General features: G+C 44.3%; 1 protein-coding gene across 3 annotated transcripts in view; it reads right to left on the bottom strand.

The window, feature by feature from the left end:
- The window catches only part of ASIC1 (acid sensing ion channel subunit 1), a 507,441-nt gene that overhangs the window by 2,270 nt on the left and 477,795 nt on the right, over positions 1-27,376 (bottom strand). For all 3 annotated transcript variants that reach the window (XM_030198226.1, XM_030198225.1, XM_030198224.1), the window contains 7 exons: positions 24,541-24,668; positions 23,944-24,094; positions 18,721-18,777; positions 18,480-18,633; positions 16,710-16,801; positions 11,485-11,564; positions 3,117-3,221 (listed from right to left, as the gene is read on the bottom strand). In XM_030198226.1, the coding sequence (XP_030054086.1) occupies positions 3,117-3,221; positions 11,485-11,564; positions 16,710-16,801; positions 18,480-18,633; positions 18,721-18,777; positions 23,944-24,094; positions 24,541-24,668 (767 nt within the window). The remainder of the gene's footprint in view (positions 1-3,116; positions 3,222-11,484; positions 11,565-16,709; positions 16,802-18,479; positions 18,634-18,720; positions 18,778-23,943; positions 24,095-24,540; positions 24,669-27,376) is intronic.

The raw sequence follows: 27,376 nt of genomic DNA, 5'->3' as shown, positions 1-27,376 counted from the left end.
GCCATCCATTCCCTCCCAATTCCCCACACAAATGGGGCCTTTTGTGGGGCATTGATTCCCTTCTTGATTCCCAAAGTCAAAATTAGCTATCCCCCTGAATCCCTAATCCTAAAGTCATAATCAGCTGTTCCTCCACGCCTCTCTACCACCCAAGAAGTCAGAATTGGCTCTCCTGAGATCTTCTCCCAACCTTTGTAAAGTCAGAATACCAGTACCCATCCATAAGCACCTTACTGCAGGCATCAGCGTTCACTGCTGAATGGTGCTGCACGAGTATGAGAAGCAGGTCCAGGGAGTCAGTCAATTTTGACTTTGGGGGTGAGAGGATGGATTGAGGGAACAACTGTTTCTGGCTTCCAAGATCAGGAGAGGGAATTGGTAAGTCAGCAGATTCAGACTATCAGAATGGCAAGGGGGTTCAGAGAGAAAGCTGATGCTGATTTTGGGGGTAGAAGTGTGTGTGCAGGGGGTTCATGATTTGGGGGTGAGCTGATTCTAACTTCTGTGATCAGGAAGGGGGATCAGACTCCTATAAGAGATCTAATCTAGATAAGGTACGGGAGATGGCTGGATCCTGGTGCACAGGGTAGCTGGCTTATTTTTGGCCAGCTACATATGCACCTAGCTTTGTATTCCTAAGATAAGTGCCTAGTACTGAAAATTAGCACAAGGTTCCTAACTTCCCTTCCCTGAGCAGATACTGTATCTGCACTTCCCACATCTAGCATCTGATTTACTAAGGCTCTTTCACCTACTCTGTTTATGGGAATCGAGCTTAGTAAATCAAGTGCTTAGAGTGGCCACCATAACACTTAAAATACAATTCTATAAGCTGGCACTCAAATTTCCACACCAGTGTTACAGAATTACTAGCACTTGCATGTGTAATTAGTGCTAATAATTGAATATTACGTGGTAAGTGCTAGGCACTATTCTGTAATCAATGTGCATTACGTCACTTAGCATGCAACTTCAGGTGGGCAAACGTGTGGACGGAGCATGGGCATGTCACCAGTGACTGAATACTATCAGCTGCATGCATTGCATGGTGCATTTGGGTATGTCCAGTGCTGGGCGTTTGGGGTGGGCAAACAGGCAATTGCCCTGGACCCCTATGTTAAAGGGGGCCCCAAATCTGCCTGAAGTTGAAAGAGAGATGGCCTGCAAGCAAGCTCTGGGTCCCCTCCCTAGTGTCTACCCTGTACCAGCCCTGGGAATGCCAAGTTACATCATCCATTTACATGACCTAAGTTGGTGTCCCTTTCGGCGTGCCAACGTAGCTTGTGTTAGTATTCTGTAACGGCTTAGGGTGCATCCAGAAGCCATTATAGAACTGGCACTCAGCAGAACCCATTGTGGCACCTATTTATAGAATTATCCCCTTCTCTGTTCAGTTTTCATAGGGGCTGATGAGATTTATCAGCCCCTATGAAAACTGAAATTAAGCGGATCAAATCTTGAGATTTGCCAGACCTTTGAAAACCGATCCCTTAATTCTAATAGCATTTGAAAAATGAGGGATCCAGACCTTCCAGTCAAATGCCCAAATACCAAACAAACATCATTTGCTATGCTTTGTACCTGTTTTTCCTTTGATACATTCTTCTGCAGCAAATTAATATGCAAATAACAGGGATTTCTGGTAGATGCATGCTTATCTTTGCAGTGTGAGTTATTAAAGCTGCTAACTGGGCATGACTGGAAGCTGCTGTATGGCAGGACTGAGGCGCTTTGGTAGAGCCTGTGTGTGTGTGTGTGGGGGGGGGGGGGGGGGGGGGGTCGGTACTGGAATAGCAGGGGTGCTGCAGGGGCAGGAGTGAGATGCATTGGCAGAGCTCTGTGTGTGTGCCTCAGTACTGACACAGCAGAAGGCACTGCTGGACAAGATGAGGTGCACTGGTAGAGGTGTGTATGTTGGGGGAGGGGATGTAGTCTCAGTACTGGAAAGGCAGGTGTTTGCAGTTAGGACTGAGGTGCACTACCAGAGATGTAACTGCATAGCGACTTCTAGTAGTGCAGATGAGGAATCAAACTGTGCCTTTTACTGTGCCAACAGAGCAAGGGATTCATGAGATGGAAAAGGTGTGGACAGAACCACAAAAAATTATGGGGTCTACATTGAAAGTGAGTCAGTTGGTTAAGAGAGGCTCTTATCTGGTTAACTCATGCTGACTGGGCCCCAAGGGAACATTCAGTGACACTTATTGGGATAGTGCCACTGAATATCCCCTCTAAAGTCAAAACCGGTTACTGTTGTGGGCAGTCCAAGGGTAAGTGCAGATATTCAAACCTTAACCAGTTAATTGGTCAAATAGGACAGATAAACAGCAGGGGGTTCCCAAACTTCAGTTCGCAGCACTCCTCTCGGCCACATGGGTCTCTGCACCCACCGGCCCGGCCACATGGGTCTCTGCACCCACCCCCCGGCCACATGGGATCTCCCACCACCCCCCCCCCCCCCGCCACACCAGGTCTCCACACACCCCACTACATAGGTCTTCCCTTTCCCATTCCCTGAGCAGCCCTCTCCTCTCACACCAGCACACCTTCCCAAATCCAGCATTGCTCCTACCTTCCTTCCTTCAGGTCCAGGATTGCTGCCACTTTCCTTCTCCTTCCCCCACTGCTGCGGTGCCTTCCCAGTCCTGCCGCGTCCGGCCTCTCTGATGCAACTTCCTGTTGCCGAGGGACGGATGTGGCAGAGGGAAATCCCCGCAGTGCCTGTGTGGAATCACAGACGCATGAAAATGTAACCTGCAAGCATTGCAGTGGAGGTGGGGAAAAAGGCAGGAAGCGGCAGATGCTGGACCTGTGGGAGGAGAAAGTCGGGAGCTATGCGCCGCGGCACACCTGAGAGTTCGCTGTGGCGCACCAGGGCGCCACAGTGCACAGTTTGGGAACCGCTGGGTTAAGGGATGAATATTGGCTTTATCTGGTTAAGTGTCATCCATTTGCCCATATCCGATATTTAACGAAGGAACCAGAACATGGCCCTGCATTAATATTTGGCATAATTTTAGTCATGTTAGTCAGCATTTTAAAAAAGCCACTGACACCTGCCAGTTGAATATTACCCCCTATGATTATAATGCTGTGGATACTCAGGTGGTACTCACATGACGTTTGACATCATCCATGCTCAAGGCCACGCCTTTATCATTGTTGTTCCGTTTGTGATCCTTTGGGCACTTGGCTCTACGACATAGCTTGTGCCTCAGGATCTGAAAGAGACAAGGCAAAGGAATTTGGAAAGATCCATCTTCTACTCGTCCAACTATAGCATATAAAAACTTTCAAAGGGTAGCTCTATTGGTGGACTTCAGCGCCATCATTCGGACAGTGTTGCTGAAAATCCACAGATAGAAGACTTACATGTTTAGCAGTGGTCACTAACCTAAAAACCTTTTCAGTATCGAGCAGGCAAAATCTAGCTAACAGTAGTATTCAGATATCCACAGTATACCCCATGCACAGCTGGTCATGAGTGATCACAGCAATCCAGTATGTCCACTTATTCTGATCAACACTGATAGGATATGTCCCGGCTACCAGTCATAAAATATCACTCTTTATCCAGTCAGTTTCTTCTGTCTTCTTCATTGGTTCTCTGTCCTGCTAATTAAATGAGCTACAAGAGCCCTTATTTAATTCAACGTCCAGCCCCTCACCCTGCTATGTATTATCGCCAAGCTTTGGCATCATCTCAACATCTACCAAAACTAGTGAGGTTGTTTCCTAAACATCAGGTTTCCTACCTCGTCATCATCTCATGGGATGGTTTCTGGCCACTGCTTACCTGCTGGCATACAGCTGGTTTGGCCTCTGGTGTCACTAGACTGTGCCTCCTTTATCCGCCTCCTTGATTACGTGTGATGGCCAGGATTTACCCCTGCCATGAAGCACAGCTGGCTGCAGTTTCCTGGTTTTGTAAAAGCCTAAGGCAGTACATATTCAGAATTGGGCCAGATTTTCTTTAACATTTTGCAACAAGACAGATTTAGGATTTCAAGCCTTGCGAACTGCGAGAACATGCTGGACGTTTCTCTGACTGCATGGGGTAGCAGCCATCACTAAGCATAAGATCAAGCCTTCTGGCTAACCCCATGCAGAATCTAACAGGATTTCCAGCTAAGTCTCATTAAATTCCTGTCAGAATTTATGAGTCTGCTGTGTGTGGCTGCAATCATGGAGGATTGATGAGGTGACTCTTTAGCTGCTATAACACAAAATGTAAATATAAACAGAGGCCCATTAAACCTTTTCAGCCGGGAAGCTCCATACCCTACTACACTATGGGGGGGGGGGGGGGGATATAGTGCTAATGTACAGTCTAGCAGGAAGTAGCCCTGTAACCCATAGCATTGATAGTGAGCCAGTTCAAGGAGGGTCACTTTTGGCTTGTACCCCATACACTGTGCAGCTTGATAAAACTCACATTTTCTTTGATATTAAATATTAACACTATAATGATGTTGTCAGAAACCCAGCCTAGCCTCTCCTTCCTTGAACTGAATTCAGAACAGTAGCATCAAAAAGATTCAGGGCTTGATACTGAAACACCGCAGTCAGCGTTTCTTGTAAACACCAGCCGTGGCATTTAGGCACCGCTATCCAGACTGCAAGCAGATAAGGCAGCGAGCGGCCATGCTATTTGTACAGTAGTGATACTGAATCCACTATCCAGACAGCGATCGGGATAACTTTAGGCAGCTTTTTTGCATTCCTAAAGTTATCGGGACAGTGGATTGAATAATGACACTCTATAGATACTTCTTCCTCTGTCCCACCTCTTCCCTCTTGTACTATGGTACAGGTTGTCTAAAGCAGGGGTGATAGCGTGAATTCTATAACTGCCATTATAGAATATGAGTTTAAGTCTGCATTTTAGCACCTAACTTGGGTAGGGGGCAAGGGGTAAAAAGTAAAATAAGACCCAGGTGCAATGTGTTTAACTGGACTCTTACACGCTATTCAGTATATTACAGTTTGGATTTTTTTATTACCATTCTGTTGGTCTTTAATAAAAAGATTTAAACTTAGCGCCTAACTTTAGTTGCAAGCAGCTACACCATCTGTAATACAGACCTTTCAAATTTTGAAATGCTCTAGCGTTTCAGAATTTGTAAGGTCTGCTACAGTCCCTATGACAATCAGGTGATGTAGAAGATACTGGTTAAGATGGATTATTGTGGGGGAGGCGATTCAAGGTGGCGGCATAACAAGACGTGCTGAAAGGCAGCTCTGAAAAACCGGCTTGGAGACAAATTTCCTGGTGATACAAATGCCGCATACCAAAAAAAAAGGGGTTGACGAGGATAGTTCCCCCACCTACCTCGACGCCCTCCTCGATCGCAGTCGGGGCTTGAACGTTTTTTTTCGCACCAATCTCCCAAAACACTAAGAGATACGGATCCCATAGTGGGGCTTTCTGGGGGAAGCAGAGGCCCCGCTGGGAGAGGAAATATCTCTCTCTCCACCATCGATTAAGATACCTCCTTGCCGCGGCGTCGATGACGAATCCCGATGTAGAGCAGGCGCCCTACCGGAAGTGTTTCGGGTGGACTCACAGTGGAGGGTCGGGAAGCGCTATGGAAGACGCCGAGAGCAGAGGCAGGAGCCTCAGAGAAAACGAAGGAGATAAATCTTGAAATGATAGGGACCAAACTGAATAAAATGGATGCGACTCTACAACAAACATCAGGAGAAGTCAGTACCTTTAAATAATAATTTCAAGAACTAAATTCAAAAAGTAGACCTGATAAAAGATGAAATAGCTGAAAAAGTTTTAAATATTCAAAAGAATGTTGATTGCCTTCAGGAATTTAAACTAACTGTGGTCAAAGAAAATACTGACTTTCGAAAAAGAATTATTGACACAAATTGAAAACTTTAACAGAAGATTAAATTTACGTTTGTTGAATTTTCCCAAACTGCTAGGGATTAACCCACATGATTTATTCAAAAGATATTTAAATGAAGAACTAAAAATGCCTCTAGAAGCAATTCCGCCTGTTAATAAATTATACATATTCCTAATTCCTAAAGGAGAGACTGAGAAAAAACAAGAAGCTCAAAATGTTATTTGGATCTTAATAATATTTCAGCTATATTGGAGCAACATTGGATGAAACAACAGAATGGTCTACTTTGATTGTGTCCTTAATTCTTGAACAGGGACTTAAACAACGTAATGATACTTTACTTTAAAAATTTAAAAACCTGTTTTTGTGGAATTAAAGTTCAGATTTTCCCTGATGTTACAAAATCGACCCAACAAAGAAGGAAAGCCTTCTTGGCATTGAAATCAAGAACAGTTGAGATAGGAGGGATATTTTCCTGGCCTATCCATGTAAATGCCTTGTTAGATTAGGTCAGACAAAATATACTTTTTATTCACCTGATAGCCTAAAATCAGTTGTAATAATATAAATATTAATGGGAGTATTATGCCACTCTGTTATCTTTGAGTAATTATTGTAATATTCTTGTCTACCTCTTTTCGCCTCCCTCAACTAATGGGGTCTAAGAAAGCAAAAAAAGATTATGTTTAGTGAAATGCAAGACTATGCTAAGAAGTATTTAGTACTTTCTGTTTTATTTCCTACTAGTGAAAAAGGCCCGTTTCTGACAAATGAAACGGGCGCTAGCAAGGTTTTCCTCGGAGTGTGTATGTTTGAGAGAGTGTGTGTGAGATTGACTGTGTGAGAGAGAGTGAATGTGCGAGTGTGTGTGTTTGACAGAGAGAGAGTGAGACTGGGTGTGAGTGTGTCCGTGAGAGAGGGAGTGTGTGTGTGAGAATCAGAGTGTGTGCCAGGGGCCCCTCCCTGCTCCGTCCCAGTTCCAGGGTCCCCCCCTCCATCCCTCCCTCCGAGTTCCAGGGTCATCCCCCCTCCCTCCCTCCGAGTTCCAGGGTCCCTTCCAGTTTCAGGGTCCCCCACCCTCCCTCAGAGTTTCAGGGTCCCCACCCTCCCAGTTCCAGGGTCATCTTCCCTCCCTCCCAGTTCCATAGTCCCCCTCCCAATTCCAGGGTCCCCCCTACCAGTTCAAGGGTCGCTCCCCCTCCCTCACAGTTCCACGGTCCTGTCCCCTACCTTCCTCCCTCCCTCCGAGGTGCTTGGTGGGGGGGGGGGGGGTTGCTATTTGCTGTCAACCTAAGGAGACACTGCTTCTGGTGTCCAGCAGCTAAGTCCTGTCATGACCCACAGGCAGCTGGAGGTCCCTCATACTGTTTCAGTGACACACATTGACAGGCAACGGCATGGCTGACGCAGCCACGGGCACCCTGGATAAACTTTGTATAGTTGACAAATGATTTGAAAATACAGAGTTTAAAATTGCTGTTTCTACCAGATAGAATAAGTTTTAAAGGTGTTTTAGTGATATTTAATTTAGATTTCATCGGTATTCATATTACAGATGGGTAGCTTTCAAATAAATTAAAAGGTGTGCAGTAAGAAACACAAAAACCTTTTGTCCTTTACCTGTTAAAGCGCAGTTTATCCAGTAGAAACAGCTTTAGACATGTTTAGATGTAAGAAGAAAAAAAAAACGACAATGTGGATCAGAAGCTTCTAGGTGTGCTTGGTTTTGAGTGTATGGGAATGACGGCTGTGTTGGGAGTGGAAACAGAGATTAACCAATGGCTTGCTTGCTTACAGTGTAGTTGATTGGGTCCTACTGCATGGCCAGAGTCGGAGAGGAGAGGGGGGGTGCGGCGGAACGCGTGAGCGAGCGACTATGGGAGGGTGGGTGAGGGGGACTGTGGGCGGGGGACGGGGTGCAGCGGTGATTTTGTTTGGTTTTGAATGTATGGAATGACGGCTGCGTTGGGGAGTAGAGACAGAGATTAACCAATGGGCTTTCCTTGATTCGTTGAGTGTCTGTGCTCCGCCCTAACGTCATCACGTTTGACGTGAGGGCGGGGCAGACACTCATGGGATCTACACAACTACAGATTTAGAACGTTGAAACGTTGGAGGCTTCATTAGAACGTTGGGGTTGTGAATTATGTCTGGATGGGGCGTGGCTGAGGGCGGGTCTATGAGTGAGAGTGAGTGGTGCTGACAGCCTAGCCTACCAACAGTACAGGGCTTCAGTGTTTCCCTGCCACAGAATGAGCTTCAGAACGTTGGAAGTGAGAATTATTTATATAGATAGATTAAGATATATTATTAATTTCTTTGTATTGTAACTATGGCTGTATTTCATTAACAAGTGTATTCTTGTTAAAAGTTAAAATCAATAAATAATTTGAAACAACAAAAAAAAAAGATGGATTATTTATCTGACTTATTCTTAGAACAAAGTGCTGCACTCGTGAGTTTATTTGCAATAAATGAACACAGCATTTTTTCAAGATTTTATACATATTGTTTCCGATATTTGGCTGGCAGTGGGCAGTGCGTTTGCTGTCTGCCAGCGGCGTTAAACCTGAACATTCAATCCCGGGCCATATCCAGTGACTGGCACTGAATATCGGGGCTTATTTTGTCTGCTAAAATGTTAATCAGCTATGCTGATATTCAGCGCTAACTGGTTAACTTTTTAGTGGTCAAAGATGGGCCTGCTATTTAAGTGGCCTATTTTTTTTATTAGATTTTGCTCACACCTTTTTCAGTAGTAGCTCAAGGCAGTGGCGTAGCTATGTGGGGCCATGGGGGCCTTGTGAGGGAACAGGCCTGAGAATTCCTTGGAATAAATACTTCATTTTACATTCATTTCTTTTGTCCAGCTGTGTTATTTCACCGGCCCACTCCCACCCTCGCTCAGGGTGTCACAGGCACCTATATTTAGGCACAATTACTACTACTACTACTACTACTATTTAGCATTTCTATAGCGCTACAAGGCATACGCAGCGCTGCACAAACATAGAAGAAAGACAGTCCCTGCTCAAAGAGCTTACAATCTAATAGACAAAAAATAAAGTAAGCAAATCAAATCAATTAATGTGAACGGGAAGGAAGAGAGGAGGGTAGGTGGAGGCGAGTGGTTACGAGTCAAAAGCAATGTTAAAGAGGTGGGCTTTCAGTCTAGATTTAAGGTGGCCAAGGATGGGGCAAGACGTAGGGGGCTCAGGAAGTTTATTCCAGGCGTAGGTGCAGCGAGACAGAAGGCGCGAAGTCTGGAGTTGGCAGTAGTGGAGAAGGGAACAGATAAGAAGGATTTATCCATGGAGCGGAGTGCACGGGAAGGGGTGTAGGGAAGGACGAGTGTGGAGAGATACTGGGGAGCAGCAGAGTGAGTACATTTATAGGTTAGTAGAAGAAGTTTGAACAGGATGCGAAAACAGATAGGGAGCCAGTGAAGGGTCTTGAGGAGAGGGGTAGTATGAGTAAAGCGACCCTGGCGGAAGATGAGACGGGCAGCAGACAATCTGGTCAATATTAAAAATGATTTAACCAGCCAGAAACAGCTGCTTACCAGTTAAACTGCTAGTTAGGGACTATCCGCTAATTTTCAGCAGCACTTAATTGGTTATCGCCACTGAAATTTAGCAGTAGCAACTAAATGAAAGCCATCTATTATGGGGGCGTTCTGGGGAAGAATCAGCACTTGGGCAGTTAAGTGCCAATATTCAGCACTTAACCCAGTCACGGTAACTGCATAAATGGGACCACATAAAACACAGGTTTATCTTTATGTGGCAACCATGTCTGGTTAAGTTTTGAAAACTGACGTAACCAGTCATGTGTTAACTGGCACTGCATAAACCAGACATTCAATGCCGAAGCCCGGACATGGCCTGGCATTGAATATCCGGGAATAACGCTGGTGGCAGTCGGCAAAACACTCACTGCCGCCAGCTGAAGGTGCTTATTTCTGACAGAAAGTAGACACCTCATTTTCATCATAGAATAGGGAAAGGGGGATGGGATTTGATATACCACCTTTCTGCATTTACTATCAAAGCGGTTTACATATTATTACTAGTGTAACTGGATATATATGTGTATATGTTTAGGCATGAGCACTGATGTCAATCAGAGAGCTTGTGTCAAGATTCAGGACATATGCACATAACTTGTAAAATTCTATAAGTTATGCATGTAAGTGTGACCCATACACACTACTGAAGATATGTGTGCACTGCTGGATTATTGTCATTTATGTGTGTAAATAACTAGAATACCAGCATTTATGCATGTACGTGCTGCCTAGATCTATTTAGCTCCTTATAGAATTACTCTCAAAATGCTGTTTTATCCACAAAAATGCCTTTCCAAAATTCCCCCCCCCCCCCCCCCCCCCCCCACAAGCTCTTAATTTCCAGTAGCAACAGCAGGGCAGTTCATTGCCAGAGGGATTCACACAGAAGGATCAGGGAAACACTGGATTCAGAGAATCTGCAAAGTTTAAAAGGTGATGTTGTCAACCTACCAGGGAGGTCCTGATCAGACAATGTGGAAGGGGAAAGGGAAATGGGACTTGATATACTGCCTCTCTGTGGTTTTTGCAACTACATTCAAAGTGGTTTACATAGTATATTCAGGTACTTATTTGTACAAGGGGCAATGGAGGGTTAAGTGACTTGCCCAGAGTCATAAGGAGCTGCAGTGGGAATTGAACTCAGTTCCCCAGGATCAAAGTCTGCTGCACTAACCACTAGGCTACTCCTCCACTCAAACATAAACACAGAGTGCCTATATCCAATACCCTTCACATATATACACAGATACTAAGGAAGAGAGGGGTACATTCACTGATGGTCCTCACAGACTGCACACTTAGTTCTCCTCTAGTATAGCTGTCCATTCATACACCAGCATATTTTATTTATTTAGATTTTGCTCCCACCTTTTTCAGTAGTAGCGGGATTTGAACCGGCCACCTCTGGATTGCAAGACTGGTGCTCTAACCACTGGGCCACTCCTCCACTTTGTTTGCCTTTATCCACAAACAAGGGCGTATGAGCCACCATTGCCGATTCTTACCCTCTAGGGATTTCTTATCCTTGCTTTGCAGTATTACTGACTTATGTCTAGCTTATTACTACTACTTATCATTTCTATAGTGCTACAGATGTACGCAGCGCTGTACACTTGAACATGAAGAGACAGTCCCTGCTCGACAGAGCTTACAATCTAATTACGGACTAGCTTTTGTTGACATTAACATTCAGCTGAGTGGCCATTTAGCCAGTTCATCTGATATATAGCAATGGAGGGGGCTCTCTGTCCTTTCCTTACTTGGCTTGAGCAATTCTTCCCTCCCTTCTCTTCTACCTCCATACTTGCTCAAAAACACAAGGTCTTGGGGGGGGGGGGGCACTGGGGAAGTCATGTTTCATTTACAAAAATTCATTCTCCCCAGCAAATAAATATTATAGATCTATCAAAATGGGAGGGAGTAAGAGAAGGAGAGATGAAACGTGTCTGTACATTTGGGGGGTGTATGGTTGCTGGAGACGTACCTAAGCAAACTCACACACAACTCCTATCCCTTCCCAAATTTCTAATAACCACTGTGTTAGGGAAATCTCACCTCGTAAGCATAGTCAAACAGCTCCAGCACAGTCAGGATGCTGGCTCCAATGAACAGTCCCATCTGTCCACCAATGTCACCTGCAGAGATCATGGGAAGCAGTGAGAAACAGGTGTGTAACTTTTTCTGTGCCTCCTCTGCTTTTTTTTCCCTTTACTTTCTGGATCACCTCCCTTCCTTCTCTCCCTCTACTGCTCCCCTTGTTTGGTTTCCACCGTTATGGACTGGCATCAGCAATCTCTCAGTCAGGAGTGAAAACTATGGAAGATGATTTGTTCTTTAATCATATAAAAGAGGGAGTTTGCCTTGCTTTCCATCCCCCTCCCCACCCCCAGGCTCTCCTGTCCTCTTTCTTTTTGTCCTGCCTCCCTCTCTGATTTCACTACTAACATATCTTGCTTTTTAAATTGCAGATTGTGCCTGTCACCTTCTTTGCTCTAATCTGACCCATAGAAGGTGTCAAACAACCTGGAAATTCCTAGCTCCCCTTCCACCTCCCCCAGGAAATCTCTATAATGATTGACCTCCAGTAAGTGGAGGCAAGCTGTAAACATTTGGGTCAAGGGTGATGGCAGTAAGTGGGAAGGAGGGGGAGATGGATAAATGCAAGAAGGGAAGGTAATGTGGATTTCTAAGCAGGCAGATTAAAGCAAATTTGATTGCCTACATAAACATACAATAAAATCAAGCTTAATTAGCATTTTCCAATTAGTTTGTTCATTGACAGGGCAAGTCTCCTGCTGGTTCTGCTTTCAGATTTGGAACAGGAAAGTAATGTGGGAGGTCAGGAAAGGGGATTGGAGGGGAAGGAGGGGGGATGGGGTGGTGGAGAAAAAAAAGAGAAGGCAAGAAGAGGGAGAGGAGTGAGGAAGAGTCCAGCAGGTGAATGTAGGAACCTGCAAAGCAGAGTTCTAGCAGTTTTGGAGGAAACTGGATTCTATGTGGCTAGTGATAAAAAAAAAAGAATTCTTAAATATAAAATCCTGTATTGCTTCCGTAAAACATGTCAAGCCCCGTTTTCTCCAGGACCAATATTGCTATCTGAACCAGCAACATATTGGCAGAGCTATCATGTGACTCAGTTTCGGAGTTTCTAATACCCTCCCCCATGATGTACTGTGGTGCTTGTAGTACTGACTGCAAACATTATGATGCATGGCCTGTAAATTTAAAAAAACAAAATGATTGGTCAAAGCTTTCATGCTGAAACTGAGGGCCAATGCAGAAAGTTATCAAGGGCAGGAGCACGCAGTTTCTGAGAGGTCAATACGTATGTTATTCGGCACAATTCAGAAGGGTTTTAGCGCATAAGTTAGTCTATGTGGTAGATGGACATATTTTGGATGGAAGGGAGAAAGAAAGAAAGAAAGAGGGAGAGCAGACCCTGGATGGGTGGGAGAGAAAGGGCACATTCTGGATGGAAGGGATAGGAAGGGCAGATGAAAGGGGCAGAAACAGAGAGAGGAGAGATCCTGGATGGAAGGGAGAGGGTGGGATGGCAGACCATGGATGGATGAGAGAGAGAAAGGCATGGGCGTAGAAAACGACGATGACGACGACTGGCGCCAGTAGTAAAACAAACAAGGAAACACGCTCATCTTCGCTTCCCTGCCCTCTCAGTTCTGCCTTTTCACGCATAAGGTTGTAGCTCGTCCTGTCCTTGGAATTAGTGCTGTTATGGTTTAGTAAGGATATGAGTGTGTTTTTCCACAAGTTTATGTATAGTGTTTTGCAGTGGAGAGATTGTGTGTTGGCCTTACTGAGGTGGCACCAAAACATCAGAAAGGGTGTAGAGCCTAAATCCTGACACACTACCTCTTGAAGGATCTACATATAGAGCCTATGCATTTCTAAGGTCAACACTGGTATGGTATGGGAAAGGGGGTGGGGAAATACTACTGGAGATGAAGAGGGAGTGCTGGGTAAGGAGGAAAGAAGGAAGGAAGAAAGGGAGAAAGAGCTGGCTTGATATCTCATACATATTCATTATGGTTATTCCCCAAAAGAAGCCAGCTCTTTTTCCCATCCTTCCTCCATATTAGCATGTTCATTTGCATATATGCAAATGAATATGCTAATATGCTCTGCCCCATCCTTTGCCCCTCCTGCAAATGAAACAGTCAAACTACGCCCATGGAGAAAGGGCAGCTAGTGGATGGACTGGGCAGAGAGAGAAAGGGCAGACCCTGGATGGAAGACAGAGAAATGGCAGAGGATGGAAGGGCAGAGACAAAGAGGACAGATCCAGGATGGAAGCAAGAGAGAGGGCATACAATGGTTGGAAGGCGGGGAGAGAGGACAGACAGGGGCATACGGTGGATGGAATGGGCAGAGACAAAGAGAGCACACACTGGATGGAAGGGAAAGAGGCGGCAGACACTGGATGGAAGGGAAAGAAGGCAGATGCTGGATGGAGGGGCAGAAAGAGAGAAGCCAGACACTGGATTGCAGGGGCAGGGAGAGAGAGAAGGCAGACACTGGATGGAAGGGGCAGATGGTGGATGGAAGGGAGAGAGTGAAGAGAAAGCAGAAACCAGTGACAGCAAAGGTAAATAAAAGATTTTTTTATTTTTTTCTGCTTTAGGTTAAAGTACTATTGTAGCTGTGTTAATACATGTTTATAAATAGAAAATGGAAATAAAGGTAATTTTTTATTGGACTAATTTTAATACATTTTGACTAACGTTCAGAGACCAAAACCCCCTTCCTCAGGTCAGGACAGGATACTGTAATAGCAGTATACTGTATTGACCTGAGGAAGGAGGTTTTGGCCTCTGAATGCTAAATGTATTAGTCCAATAAAATGGTATTGTCTTGTTTTCCTTATTTGTTTTATTTCTATTTGTTAATTTGTAAAGTGGGGATTGGTATTTGCTAGTTTTTTCAAATTACATCTGCTATCTTTATATTTTGCACAGTACTAGGGGACATACATCACTATCACTGTTTCTGTGGTGTTGCATTGTATGCAGACTCTGCCATCTTGGGGTTCAGTTTAATTTTTGTCTAAATATTTATATTGTTAGTTTATATTTTATTTAAAATTTGCTATACTGCTAATGCTCACTAGCAGGTCTTAGCGTTCACAATGATTAAAACCAGTTTGTGGTTACTTATTTTATAGTGGATTAGGGTGTATCTGTGTCTGTGAAAAAGACATGATTTTCTGTTGGCATTGACTATGCAGGATCGACGATCTGTGCTATTCTTGCTGGTTTAGTTTTACAATAGATGTTTTATGTTCTACTGCTCACTGCAATGTTTAAGATGCTGCCTTTTCCTAGGTACACTGCTTAAGATATGGTAGAATTGCTCTGTAGGTCCTGGATGACATTTGTTGTGTTTTGTATTTTCAGTATGTATAATACTGATTTTTGGAGGGGGTGTTAAAAAATGATCGGCCCCGGGTGTCAAATACCCCAGGTATGCCACTGACCTGACCAGTTGCAGGCCAGCCTTATGTACCTGCTAGAGAATTTGCTGGTAATTCTGGATCCAAGGACCAGACCAGAGACTAGTGCTGCTGAGGAAGAGATATGCTGTGGTCCTGCAGAAGCAGGCCACCCACACTGTTCTAATTACATAATTAGCTTTGGATATTGTTTTTTTCTCTCCTGTGAAGTAAACAGGAGCCCTTCCCAGACACAATTAATATAATGTTATTTGTTTTTCACCGTAACTTATGGAGAGTGTGTGACGTCTTACCTGGCTTCACAGCATGCCCTCGCTCACAGTACCACGCTCCTCCCCAACCCCCCCTAGTTCCTGGTCACCTACCTCAAAAAGTCGAAAGGCAGGAGCAATGCCCATTTATTCTTACCTATGGTGCCACCGTCATTCAAAATGGCAGCGCCTGACCCCTGTGGTGTGTTGCAATAAGCAGTGACTTATTTGGTAGGCTTCCTCTGGCAGTGTGTGAGGATGCCCCATTAGGGTTCAGTCTATCAAACATGGTATTACATAATTTGGTAGAATGATCCCTAGCAGTGCATTCAATCGCACCGCTAGGAATCAGGTGCTACCATTTTGAATAATGGCCGAGCCAGAGGCAAGAATGAGTGGCAATTGCTCCTGCTTTTTGAACTTTGAGGTAGATGACGAGGATGTTGGGGTTTCAGGGAAGGGGGCACACTAGACTACCAGGGATTAATTTTTCTATGTCAAGGGTAGGGGTCAGGTCAGGGGATGACTAGACTAACCAAGCTGCTTTGTGGGCTTGGGGGGGGGGGGGGGTGTCAGATCTGGTGCAAGTTAAGGGGTTCCACTATACTACTAGGATTTTTGTGTAGTGGGGGCGGGGTTAGGAGGGTCAAGTCGGGGGGAGAGAGGGAGAAGAAGTCCACTAGACTACCAGGTAACGTGGGGAGATGCAGACCTGGTGACTTGTGTTTTTTGAGAAGAGAATCAAAAGAGAATCCACTGGAGAACTCAAGAAGTCCCACGGAGAAACTCAAAAACAGAGGGAAATGGGAATATAAACAAGGATTCCCAAAGACCGGACCACAGCAGTAGTAAAAACAAAGCAAAGTTTATTGAGCAATAAAATGACTCGACACAGCGTTGTGTTTCGGCCAGAAGGCCTACATCAGGAGTCTGTATGCTTAAACAAAAAATGAGAGTCCAGAAGTAGTGATGATGGATTATGGTGGTCTTCAAAAAGACCGTTTATGTGAATCCTTGCTAGATCGCAGATGACACAGTTAGATCGGTAATGTTGGCCGAAACACAACGTTGTGTCGAGTCATTTTATTGTTCAATAAACTTTGCTTTGTTTTTATTACTGCTGTGGTCCGGTCTTTAGGAATCCTGGTTTATATTCCCACTTCCCTCTGTTTTTGGACTTGTGTTTTTTAAAATGTCCCCATTCCTTTCAATGCGTGAGCCAGTCATCGCTCATGCACTGACAGGAAGGGAAGCAGTTTAGCAATGAGTTGCAGATTAATGCCGCAGTGTGCATGTTTTTTTTTTCCTGACAATACGCACTTTTAACATGGCAGTAATTTGCATTATCATTGATTATTGCATCGGCACAGTATATTTTCATGTTAATTTCAAAGTAGAAGCTGTTCACTCAGCCATTGGTGCATGGCTCTACCGTGTGGCTTTCTGCATCAGCCAGAGTCCTTTGGTGCTGTGTATAGGTCTGCTGCTAGAAGCAATTTACTGTGGCCTGTTGGAACAGTTTTAATGGAAGGGAGCTTAAGATAAAGGAATTCAGGACTTACCCAGCAGCCCGGCAACCTCATAAGCTTTCTTCTGCTCAATGGTTTCATAGTTCAGTGCTTCGAAGAAAATATCCAACACCAGGATGTTCTCTCTGGAACACAGGTCAGGAATGAGACTGCATCTGCATGGTTTCATGGGCTCTCTCTTACTCCATATGTCATTGGGAGCAGGCTAAACATCTCACATGAACCAAATACAAGCAATGCTATAGCTAGGACTGAATAGGCTCTGGTTGGAAAAATTAAGATGGGCTTCCTATAACAACAAACTCTGCAAAGAGCAATCATATTCCAATGTATAAAGAAAATCTGCCAAAGTAATAGAGACAGAAGCTGAAGTGGAAGCTATTAGAGATGCTGACATATTACAATTATCAAATTCAGAAAAAAATTATTTTTTCTATCTTTGCTGTCCAAGCACTGCTTTGGTCCCAGTGTCTCCCCTTTCTGCTGTTCTCTGTTTTTTCTTATTTCCAGGGTCTCCTGTCCTTTTGACATTTCTTCTTTCTTTATGTCCACCACCTATCTTCTCTCTGTATCTCTTATCTGCCCTGTCCAGCATATCCCCCTGTGCCCTTGCCCTATTCTCCAACTTTCTTCAGCATTGTCCCTCTGTGTCTCTGTGCTCCCTCCACAATGCCCAGCATATCTTCTCTTCTGTCCCTCTCCATGTCCAGCTTCCTCCTGTATCTCCCATTCAGGGGCCAGCATCTCTTCCTGTTGCACCCTGACCCCACCTCCTCTTGTGGTCCAGCATCTCTCTCCCTCCATTGGTCCAGCATCTCTGCCCCTTTCTCTCCCCCCAGTCCAGTCTCTCTCCCTCTCTTCCCTTTGCTTGACTCCCGCAAGCTAACATCTCTTCCCCTCTCTTCCCCCCTTTGTGGTCCTATCTTTCTCTCACTTTCCTCCCTTCATTTCCTCCCAGATCCAACTTCTGTCCTCCTCTCAGGTCTAATCTCTCCCCATCCCCCTCTGCACAGGTCTGGCATCTCTCCAACTTCACCTCCCTGCCCAACATTTCTTGATTCCCCCCAACCCCCACCCTGCAAGGGTCTGGCATCTCTCTTGGTTCCTCTCCCCGCCCCCTCCACCCACAGTGCTCCAACCTTGCTGTGGGTGGCCAACAGAGGCAGCAATGAAAACAAGCTACCTCTGGCTGACCCCACCATAGCCTTTCCTCTGCCGTATCCTGCCAAAGGAATTTATATCAGAAAAACAGGATGCAGTAGAGAAAAGGCCCTGGCAAGGCTGGCTGGAGGCTGCCTGTTTTCATTGCTGCCTCTGCCAGGTGAGGTTAAAGGAACATGGGGGGAGGGGAAGAGAGAGACCAGATAGATGAGGATACCTCAGTTCGACATCAGGTGCCCTCTACCATTGGGCAACTCTGGGCTTTTTGCTGAGCTTCCTCAATGGTAGCTATGGCCCTGAGCCTGAGATGGAAGCAGAGTTACAGTCTCAGAAAAAGCATCAAGGGAACAAGGTAGAATTTGCATTGATGAGTGTACGGGAAGAACCAGTACCAGGCAACTAATGAAGAAAGACTTGCAATGGAAAGCCATAGGACATCTGGACCCAGTACAGGGAACCATGGTAGAACCAATGAAGCTCTTAGGATAAAACAACAGCAGAACCAGTACAGAATACAGTTACTGCTGGTAGTATATGAAAAGACCAGAGCACAGTTACTGCATATAGTGTTCACACAGCACAGGGTACAGTTATTGCACATAGTGTACACACAGCACAGAGCACGGTTCAAAGGGCACTTACGAAATATATTGTTCAGACTTGTTGTATTTCTTGGCCAGATACTTTGCAGAGGCCTTGCTGGGTATTTTCACCATGGACAGCTCCTTGCCATAGCGGGTCATGTTGCATGGTGTATCACACATACAGTAATCATTGTCCTTCTCTACCAAGAAATCTGGAGGAAAGAAAAGCAAAGTGTAACTCCAGGCTCATCCAGCCCTCAAAACCATAGACGAGCAAGAAAAGATGAGGAGGGACTCACCTAGGGCTGGGTCTGCACACTCCTTGTATTGTTCAGGGGTGCAGTATGAGGCGTCGCCTGCAAGGGGATGAAAAACATATGCGTTTAAGAAGAGTGGGGCTGCACAGAATACCTACTTTCCCATACCCCAATCCTGCCCACCCCATTAGGTTTACCCACAAGTCTCCTTTCTTTTCTGCTCCAGGATATGGCTATCCCTCCAAAGATGAAAGTTGAGTGGAATCCATTTCCATCTTACTTGCAATCTGCTGTGCTTTTATTCTTTATATCTCAATTTTCTGATAACAATATCAAATTCCATTTCCATCTGATTTCATAAGTAGAGGCGTGTGGTAGCCGTGTTAGTCCACTCTTAAGGTTATCAATAGAAATCAAACAAAATAAAACATGGAAAAGAAAATAAGATGATACCTTTTTTATTGGACATAACTTAATACATTTCTTGATTAGCTTTAGAAGGTTGCCCTTCTTCGTCAGATCGGAAATAAGCAAATGTGCTAGCTGACAGTGTATATAAGTGAAAACATTTAAGCATTACTATCCCACCCTGTCAGACTGTCATAGTAATGCTTGAATGTTTTCACTTATATACACTGTCAGCTAGCACATTTGCTTATTTCCGATCTGACGAAGAAGGGCAACCTTTGAAAGCTAATCAAGAAATGTATTAAGTTATGTCCAATAAAAAAGGTATCATCTTATTTTCTTTTCCATGTTTTATTTTGTTTGATTTCTATTGATAATCATCTGATTTCATAAAAGTGTCAATTGTTACCAAAGCCAGTGCACAGAGCTCAGTAAAGTCCATGGTTACAAGGACCCTGGTCCCTCCCTTTCTCAAAAGGTCATGTCGCCAGGCTTCATAGCAGTGTGTCAGGGAACAGGCAGGGCAATGTCCATTAAAGAATAAATTCTATAAAGAAGGCGCTAACATTTACGTACCAAATATGTGTGCAAATGACTAGAATATTGGTACATGTGCATGCAAATGCCAAAATTCTACCTAATTGCTGCTCTATAGGTAACCTCATATCTTACATAGCACATACCGTATTTTTCGGACTATAAGACGCACTTTTTTCCCCCAAAATTTGGGAGGAAAATGGGGGGTGCGTCTTATAGTCCGAAGGTAGCGTTTTTGGACCTCCGTTCCGTACTTACAGGATTCCATGTTCCCTGGTGGTCTAGTGACGTCGGGGCAGGAAAGAGCCCCCTCTTTCCTGCCCATCGCGCTGCTCTCCGTGCTTCTCAATGCTTTCTGATGGTCTCGGCGAGATTCAAAATGGCCGCCGAGATTCTCGGCGGCCATTTTGAATCTCGCCGAGACCGTCAGAAAGCATTGAGAAGCACGGAGAGCAGCGCGATGGGCAGGAAAGAGGGGGCTCTTTCCTGCCCCGACGTCACTAGACCACCAGGGAACATGGAATCCTGTAAGTACGGGACGGAGGTCCAAAACCCGGACAAGACGCACCGGAGCACCTAGGTTTTAGAGGAGGGAAAGAGGATTTTCCTCTTTCCCTCCTCTAAAACCTAGGTGCGTCTTATGGTCCGGTGCGTCTTATAGTCCGAAAAATACGGTATTTTACATAAGTGGAACTCACACTTACGCACTTAACATAGGTTACATGCATGTCTCCGGCATTTAGGTGTGAGCACTTGCATCCATTCTATGGCTGACATAAATGCTCGTGCCTAAATTTTAGGTGCGCATTTTACCTATCACAATAGCATTCTATAAGGGAAAGTAAGCTTCGAAATACAGGCACACTAGGGCCGACATTCAGACTGCGGGAGGCAGCTCGGCTAATCCTGCAGTCAGCAGTGAGCCCCAGTATTCAATGCTGGGCCATATCTTTTGACCAGCATTGAATATCCAATTTATTTTTTGCCGGTTTAAACTTAGCCGAACAAGTCAATATTCAACGCTAGCTGGTTAGGTTTATATTGGTCAAAGATAGGCCTGCTCTTTGGGCGGCCCGATTTGGCCACCAAACTTAGCCAGCGATGCAATGAATACTCTGCTGCTATGTGTTGACTGCAAATATTCAGCGGGAGATAGCCAGCTATCCCCCACTGAATATTCGCAGATAGCCGGTTAAGTGGAGCCAGCCGTTCCTGGCAGGTTCAAATAGCAGTAAATATCGGTTGAACTGTTACAGAATTGCTGTCTTAGAGCTGCAATGTGCAGTTTAAATTGGGACCAGGCTGGGAACTATCCCATGAACCTTCACTCACAACTACTTTAGGAATTTTCTCCTCTTTTATAACCCCACCCGTGTATTTCTGGCTACTAGGTATCTCCAATGAGCTATCACCATTACTGTCCTTCCTGGAAAGGCACATAAACGCACACACCCACACCTCAGAGGCTGTGAATACTGTTTTTGCAACATCCCAAGCCCTGACTATCCCATGAACAAAAGACCTAACAGGGCCTCTTTTACTATGGTGTGCTGAAATCTGGGCTCTAATGCAGGACTTTCCCATGCATTAAACCCAGATTTAGGGCTTTTTATCTTTTTTTTTTTAATTTGCATTAAGTCCAGATTTAGGGCTTTTTATTTTATTTTATTTTTTTGCATTTGCGGGTCATGTGCTAATGTCGCTATTAGTGCACAGAACCTGCAAAAAATTATCGCGGGAGCAGTTAATGCCTCCTATTTAGGTGCTAATTGTTCCCATGTTAATTCTGCATTATCCAGTTAGCGCTCGCTAATCACAACATGCTAGCCAGATAACGCAGAAAACACGACATCCTTCTACAAAAATATTTTACATGCGAAAACAGGCAAAATAGCGCAAGATGTTTTAGCGCGTTTTGCAGTAGCCTGTTTTCCCACCCTAAAGCTGCCTTAACAGCTTTGGTGAAACAGGGCCTTAGAGACAGAATCAGGGATCTCCTGTGTACTCTATCAATGAACTGCCTGCTGGCCCCTGTGGGTCCGATATTCAATGCCAGGCCATTTCCGGTGACTTAAGCTGGCCAAGCTGATATTCAGCGCTGGCTGGTTAATTTCAAACCGGCCAAAGATATTCCACCTACTGACGCGGCCATATTTGGCTGCCAAACATAGCCGGCTAGTGCTGAATATTGGCGCTGACCGAATATGTCATGTGACGTAATGCTAAGCACTAATATTCAGCCAAGATAGCTGGCTATCGTTAAGTACCATTTAACCAGCCAGGTGCCGTTCCTGGCTGGTTAAATGGTACTTTATAGAATAAGCCTAAATTTCTGCACGGTTTATAGAATACACCAAGCGCTGGTCCATGTGACTAAATTGAGTCATGGGTAGTTATGCCAAGTAAAATCTGGTGAAATGCTAATGCCTAAATTACGCACGGGTTGGGTGTATTCTATAACAACGCAGATTGTAGAAACGCCTATGACCCGCCTATTCCATGTCCATAGCCATGCCCCCTTTCAAGTATGTGACTTAGAATTTACATGCAGCATGTTACAGAATACACTTAGACAGTTCTGCAGGTAAATTCTAATTAATGCCAATTAGTGTCAATAACTGCTTGTTAACTGGCAATTATCAGTGCTGATAGGCTTGTTAACCAATTAGGTTATGCAAATTGTTATGAATATACTTCGATTTCCAAGTGGAAATCTCAGCGCAATATACAGAATCCAGGGGAAAATGTATAACTGCTGATACAGAAAATTCAAATTTCTTATCTGTTCAAAGTTATACCTGTTACATATCCACTGCCACTTGGAACGGATAGGGTTAGATATTTAACCTAGTGTGTTTTTAGCAGGTAGCAGCGTTATTCCAGGTGTTCAATACCAAGCCATGTTGGGCGGCAGTACTGAATATCCGGGCTTATATGGCCAGCCGTCTGTTATGTGATTAATGTGTAATATTCAGCACTTAACCAACACTGCATAAAGATAGGACTGTTTTTTTATGTAGCTTTCACTTTAGTGATCTGTGGTGATATTCTGCGATACTAACTGACTGAAACTCAAAAGATAGCACCGCACAAGCGACTTATCCGACAAGAAGCCATTTCACTTTGAATACTGACCCCATAATTTATATGTTCAACGGCTGAAGTTTGCCACTGGACACTTAAGGGCTACATATTCGGCTCATAGCAGTCAGCAGTTGCCAGTTTGTAAGCTGCTTACAGCTGGGGGCTGAATTAACCCTGGATATTCAATGCTGGAACATGTCTGGGCTCCGGCATTGAATATCTGGGTCAGTGCAATTGCCCAGAAGTTAACTGGACACCGGCCAATATTCGGGCCTTTAGCTCAGTGGCTAAAGTTAGGACAGCCTTTTTGCTGTTCTACTTTTGTCCGCTTACTTTAGCTGGTTAACAGACTGAATATCACTGCTAACCAGTTAAGATCCAGCTCTGCCTCTGCACCAGCCCGGCACTAATTGGACAGTGCTTGGTTGAACCCTTTTGGATATTGGGCCCTAAGATTTTTACCTATCTTCACTCTGCCCAAACAGTAAGGAAAAAAGGCAGAAGTGTCCCCCAATCAACCAAAGAAAAAAAAAAAAAAGAAGGCTGTAGACCAATGTAGTACCAATACAGGGTAAGAGTTGATTGAATAGCGAGTCTCCAGTTGCTGTTCATATTTGACCACGCTTCTTTGATACTACTTTGTTGGTAATTGAATGCTTTGTTTAGTCAACCTTAACATATGAACTCTTACTGAAATTACTTGATTCCTGACGCAGGCACATATTTATTTATTTTTTTAACATTTGCATCCCGCATTTTCCCACCTATTTGCAGGCTCAATGTGGCTTACATAGATCCATAAGTGGTGAATAACCACTTCCGGAGAAGAGAAATACATAGTTAAGATAGAGGATACAGAGTAAATTTGGTTACAGGAAGGAAATGCAGGACTGTGTCATTTTTGTTACTGTACAAAGCTGATTGACTGTTAATAAACACCCTGTGCTGGTATTACATTGGTCTACCCCCGTCTTTTTTGTATTTTTCATTCTGCCCAAAACCATGCTTCTTTTTTAAAATGTAGAACTTTGGCAAATAAAACAGCTAATGTTATACATAAAAGTGTCTGGATTAAAAATCACATATGCTGTTGGTGTTGGTGCTGACTGTATAAGTGTCAATGTGCTGAAATTCAGGGTGGAGGGGGGAGGGGGGAGGAAGTCTTTCCTTCAGCTCCCTGCACTTTTCTCATGAGAAAATAACTTGCCAGTCGTCTACACCTTCGCCGGCTCTCACCTGGCATGTGAACCATCTTGCAGTTACAATTCTCCACCAGGTAACGGGTCTCACAGTCGATGCGGCAGGCTGTGATGCTGTAGGTGTCGAAGAAATCTGAGTCAATGGGGGTTGATTTGCAGTCGCCCCAAGGAGGAGGTAAGTAGATCAGCTGTGCAGAGAGGAAAAACAACATCCCACAGAGAATGCACGTCACTCTGACGCTCTGCTCTTCAGCACACACCAAAATGCTACTGTGGTGTATGAGATGAGGCAAGATAAATCTCAAAGACAACGGGATGGGATAGGTAGAATGAGAGGAAGCAGGTGAGGCAGTTGTACTGGCAAGGTGGCACAGAAAACAAGAATGGAAAGAGGAGGATGGATTCAAATAATGAAGAGAAGGAATGGAAGAGGAGAGAAATAATAGGATGGGATAAGGATTCCACAAGCTTCAGCGTATTTTTGGTCTGGAAATTAATCTTAACTAGTTCCTGTGGATAACACCCTGGAGCTGGGTATGATTACCTATTCTAGTTCAACTCCTGTCTAACGAAGTTTCTGGTGTTACCTGGCATATTTTGAAAGCAACCTCCTGGCATTATCCAGGCTCCTTACCCTCTGTTCTTGGCAGGACACAAAAGTCTGGAACCCTGGCGCCACCCCGAATCCCAGTTGGTCTATGAAGGGTGGTTCATCCTGGCTATGAATCTGCACCTTGATCCCAGCTTCAAAGGATGTCTCATCTAAAAGAGAGAAGCAAGAGATGGACAAGTTGGAGAATCTTAGTCCGTCACATCCAACTGAAAATGAAAGCCCAAAATCCAGAAACCATAGTCAGCAGGATACATAGGGCCGGATTCAGTAAATGGTGCTGAAAATTAGGTGCCAGGAAAAATCATCTCTCAGCACTATTCTATAAAGGGTGCTCCGGGATGAGTACTCTATAGAATAGTGTGTAGCGACAATTCCCGCCCTCAACTTTGGGCGCGAGGACTTATGCCCACTGAAACCTGGTGTAAGTCCTGGCACAAAAACAGAAAGAGAAACTCCAGTCCTTACGAACACGTAAAACCAGCAACAAGGAGTGAGGAAACAGAAGATGAGGAAGCCAAACCTAAACCAAAGTACTTTGGAAGCAATAAAAAAGACTTTACATCATTTAGCTTTGGGTTCTTCATCTTCTGTAAATCCTGACACACAAGTTGAGTATGCATTCCCGGAATTCCAAAACACTGAACATAACTTTTCGGGATGCCATGCCCTCTTTTGAGATCCAAGTGAGACCAGTTGGGCACTGTTAGTGGAGAAGCGCACGGATCAGAGATCCACACATAACCTCCAACTGGTGTCAATTAAGTGCTTGTTAACATTATTGCACCAATTAGCCAATAACTGACCTAATTAAACAATTAAGTTGCATGTAGATCTCTGATCCGTGTGCAAATTTCAGCACTGATTTTTCAGTGCCATATATAGAATTTAGGGGATAGATGGTAATTCTATAAAGGAGAGTCTAGATTTAGGCACTAGGAAAGAACCTATTAGAAGCCTATTCTATAAAGAAACGTAGTTGGCTACTTTTGTGTATAGAATACTAACGTATGCCATTTTACACACATCTGCTTTGGAAGTGTAGTCATTGACTCCAGTCATACAGATGGTGTCAATACCGTGCCTGGATTGCAAAAGAACACTTGAGGATTATAAGATTTTGTAATGTATATATGTAAATGTGCACCCCACCCAAATTGCATCCATGTGAATACCCACCTGCAAAGTACACTCTATCACATCTTGGCACATACTAACAGAATACTGCGTTCTTGCTGCCTCAAACATGATGACTTCTTACATCAGTGTAGCCAGAAGTCCATTTCTGGATGGGCCCATGCATTTCCTCTCTGCCTCCCCCTGAATATCCTGACTGGGGGGGATGCCCAAGGCCCGCTAGCTCACGATGTCTTCTGCCCAAGCTCTCCGTGCCATCTAAGAAGCATGGAAGTCGGCAACACGCTTTCAGCTACCATCACCGGCATCCCTATGCATGCTCAGTTCACGCAGGCTTGGGCAGAAGACATCTTCAGCTGGAGGGTCTTGGGCATCTAGCCAGCAACAATAACCATGTGCACCGCTGCTAGGTAAGCCTGGACACAAAGTGGGAGGGTCCTTGCCCACCTGTGGCTACACTAAGGAGGTTTAATTTACAAGAGATGGAGTCACGTGACAAGGCTGAAGCAGTAGCTGCCATCTTGATATACTCAACAAAGCAAACTATTGATCCACATTCCTATTGTTTTGGGTGACTCAATATGGGGGCAAGCTCTGCCTACTGGCTTCAGGTTAGATAATGGGCCAAGCACACTCCTGCCACCTCCTGTCAATTAAACCTCCTTGGGCTACACCACCGATTCCTTGTAGAATTACCCTCATAGTGTCCAGAACACCAGGAAGCAGATTACCATAGCACATGGTCTTTTGTGACTGGGACAATGGCTCCTCCATTCTCCCCTATGGAAAGAAGAGACCCTGTTGGCTACAGAATACTGCCTAGTGTGGAGGAAGTTTGTGAGTTAAAAGTTTGTTTTTGTAAAAGTGCATAAGAAAAGGCTCACCAGTAATAAAAATTACTGTGTTAAAAATTACTGCAGAGACTTGGCTGAGTGATGCAGATTGTTGTCTGCTTATGCAAATGATGCCTCAAGGCTACAGATACATTCATAGCCTTAGAAGAAGAAAATAGAGGTGGAAGAGTGATGGTTGTATTTAGGGAGGGATTTAATGAAGATTGGAAGTCTTTAAACTGTGAAAGCCTTAGTTTGAAGGAGGTTTTCATTATATTTGATTTGGAGGCCACCAGGAGATTCTTTGGATGCCTTTTGTGACTTGATTGTTAAGTCTGCATAATGAGGATTTTTGTCTGTATTTTTAGGTGATTTTATCATTCATATGGATAAAAAGATGGATAAAGCAGCATCTGAATTTCTGGATTTTATGATATTGCAGATTTTATTCAAGGAGTTGGTTTATGTTAAATCAGTATTGAGGTATACATATGTGATTTAAATAAATGAATACAATCAATATTTTAGATGTGAGTTTTAGTTTAGAGCCATTTGTGGATTTAAAGGGGATGCCAGTCCCACTGTTTGACCATGTTTTGTTGGCTTTTGGGGCTTGGTCATTTCCAGCTAGGGATAAGAAGATGGGGACATGAAAAACTGGCAATGTGCCCTAGGTTGGATAACCAGGTGTTTATGAATGACTAAAGCTCTAGGTTTAAGGATAATGAAAATATGAGTTTGGAGGAGAGATGGAATAGTTTTGTTACTTCTTTAACATTGTCCTTGGATGTAGTCCTTCCAGTGCTGGAGAAAGTGTTACCTACCTCAGGTTTCTTGGTATTGTCCGGAGATAACCACTACTAAGCAGAATTTAAGGAAAAATGAAAGAA

Source organism: Microcaecilia unicolor, chromosome 3, assembly GCF_901765095.1.
Source record: "Microcaecilia unicolor chromosome 3, aMicUni1.1, whole genome shotgun sequence".
Classification (NCBI taxonomy): domain Eukaryota; kingdom Metazoa; phylum Chordata; class Amphibia; order Gymnophiona; family Siphonopidae; genus Microcaecilia; species Microcaecilia unicolor.
Note: the sequence above shows the minus strand (reverse complement) of the source record. Positions and strands in the feature narration are given on the sequence as shown.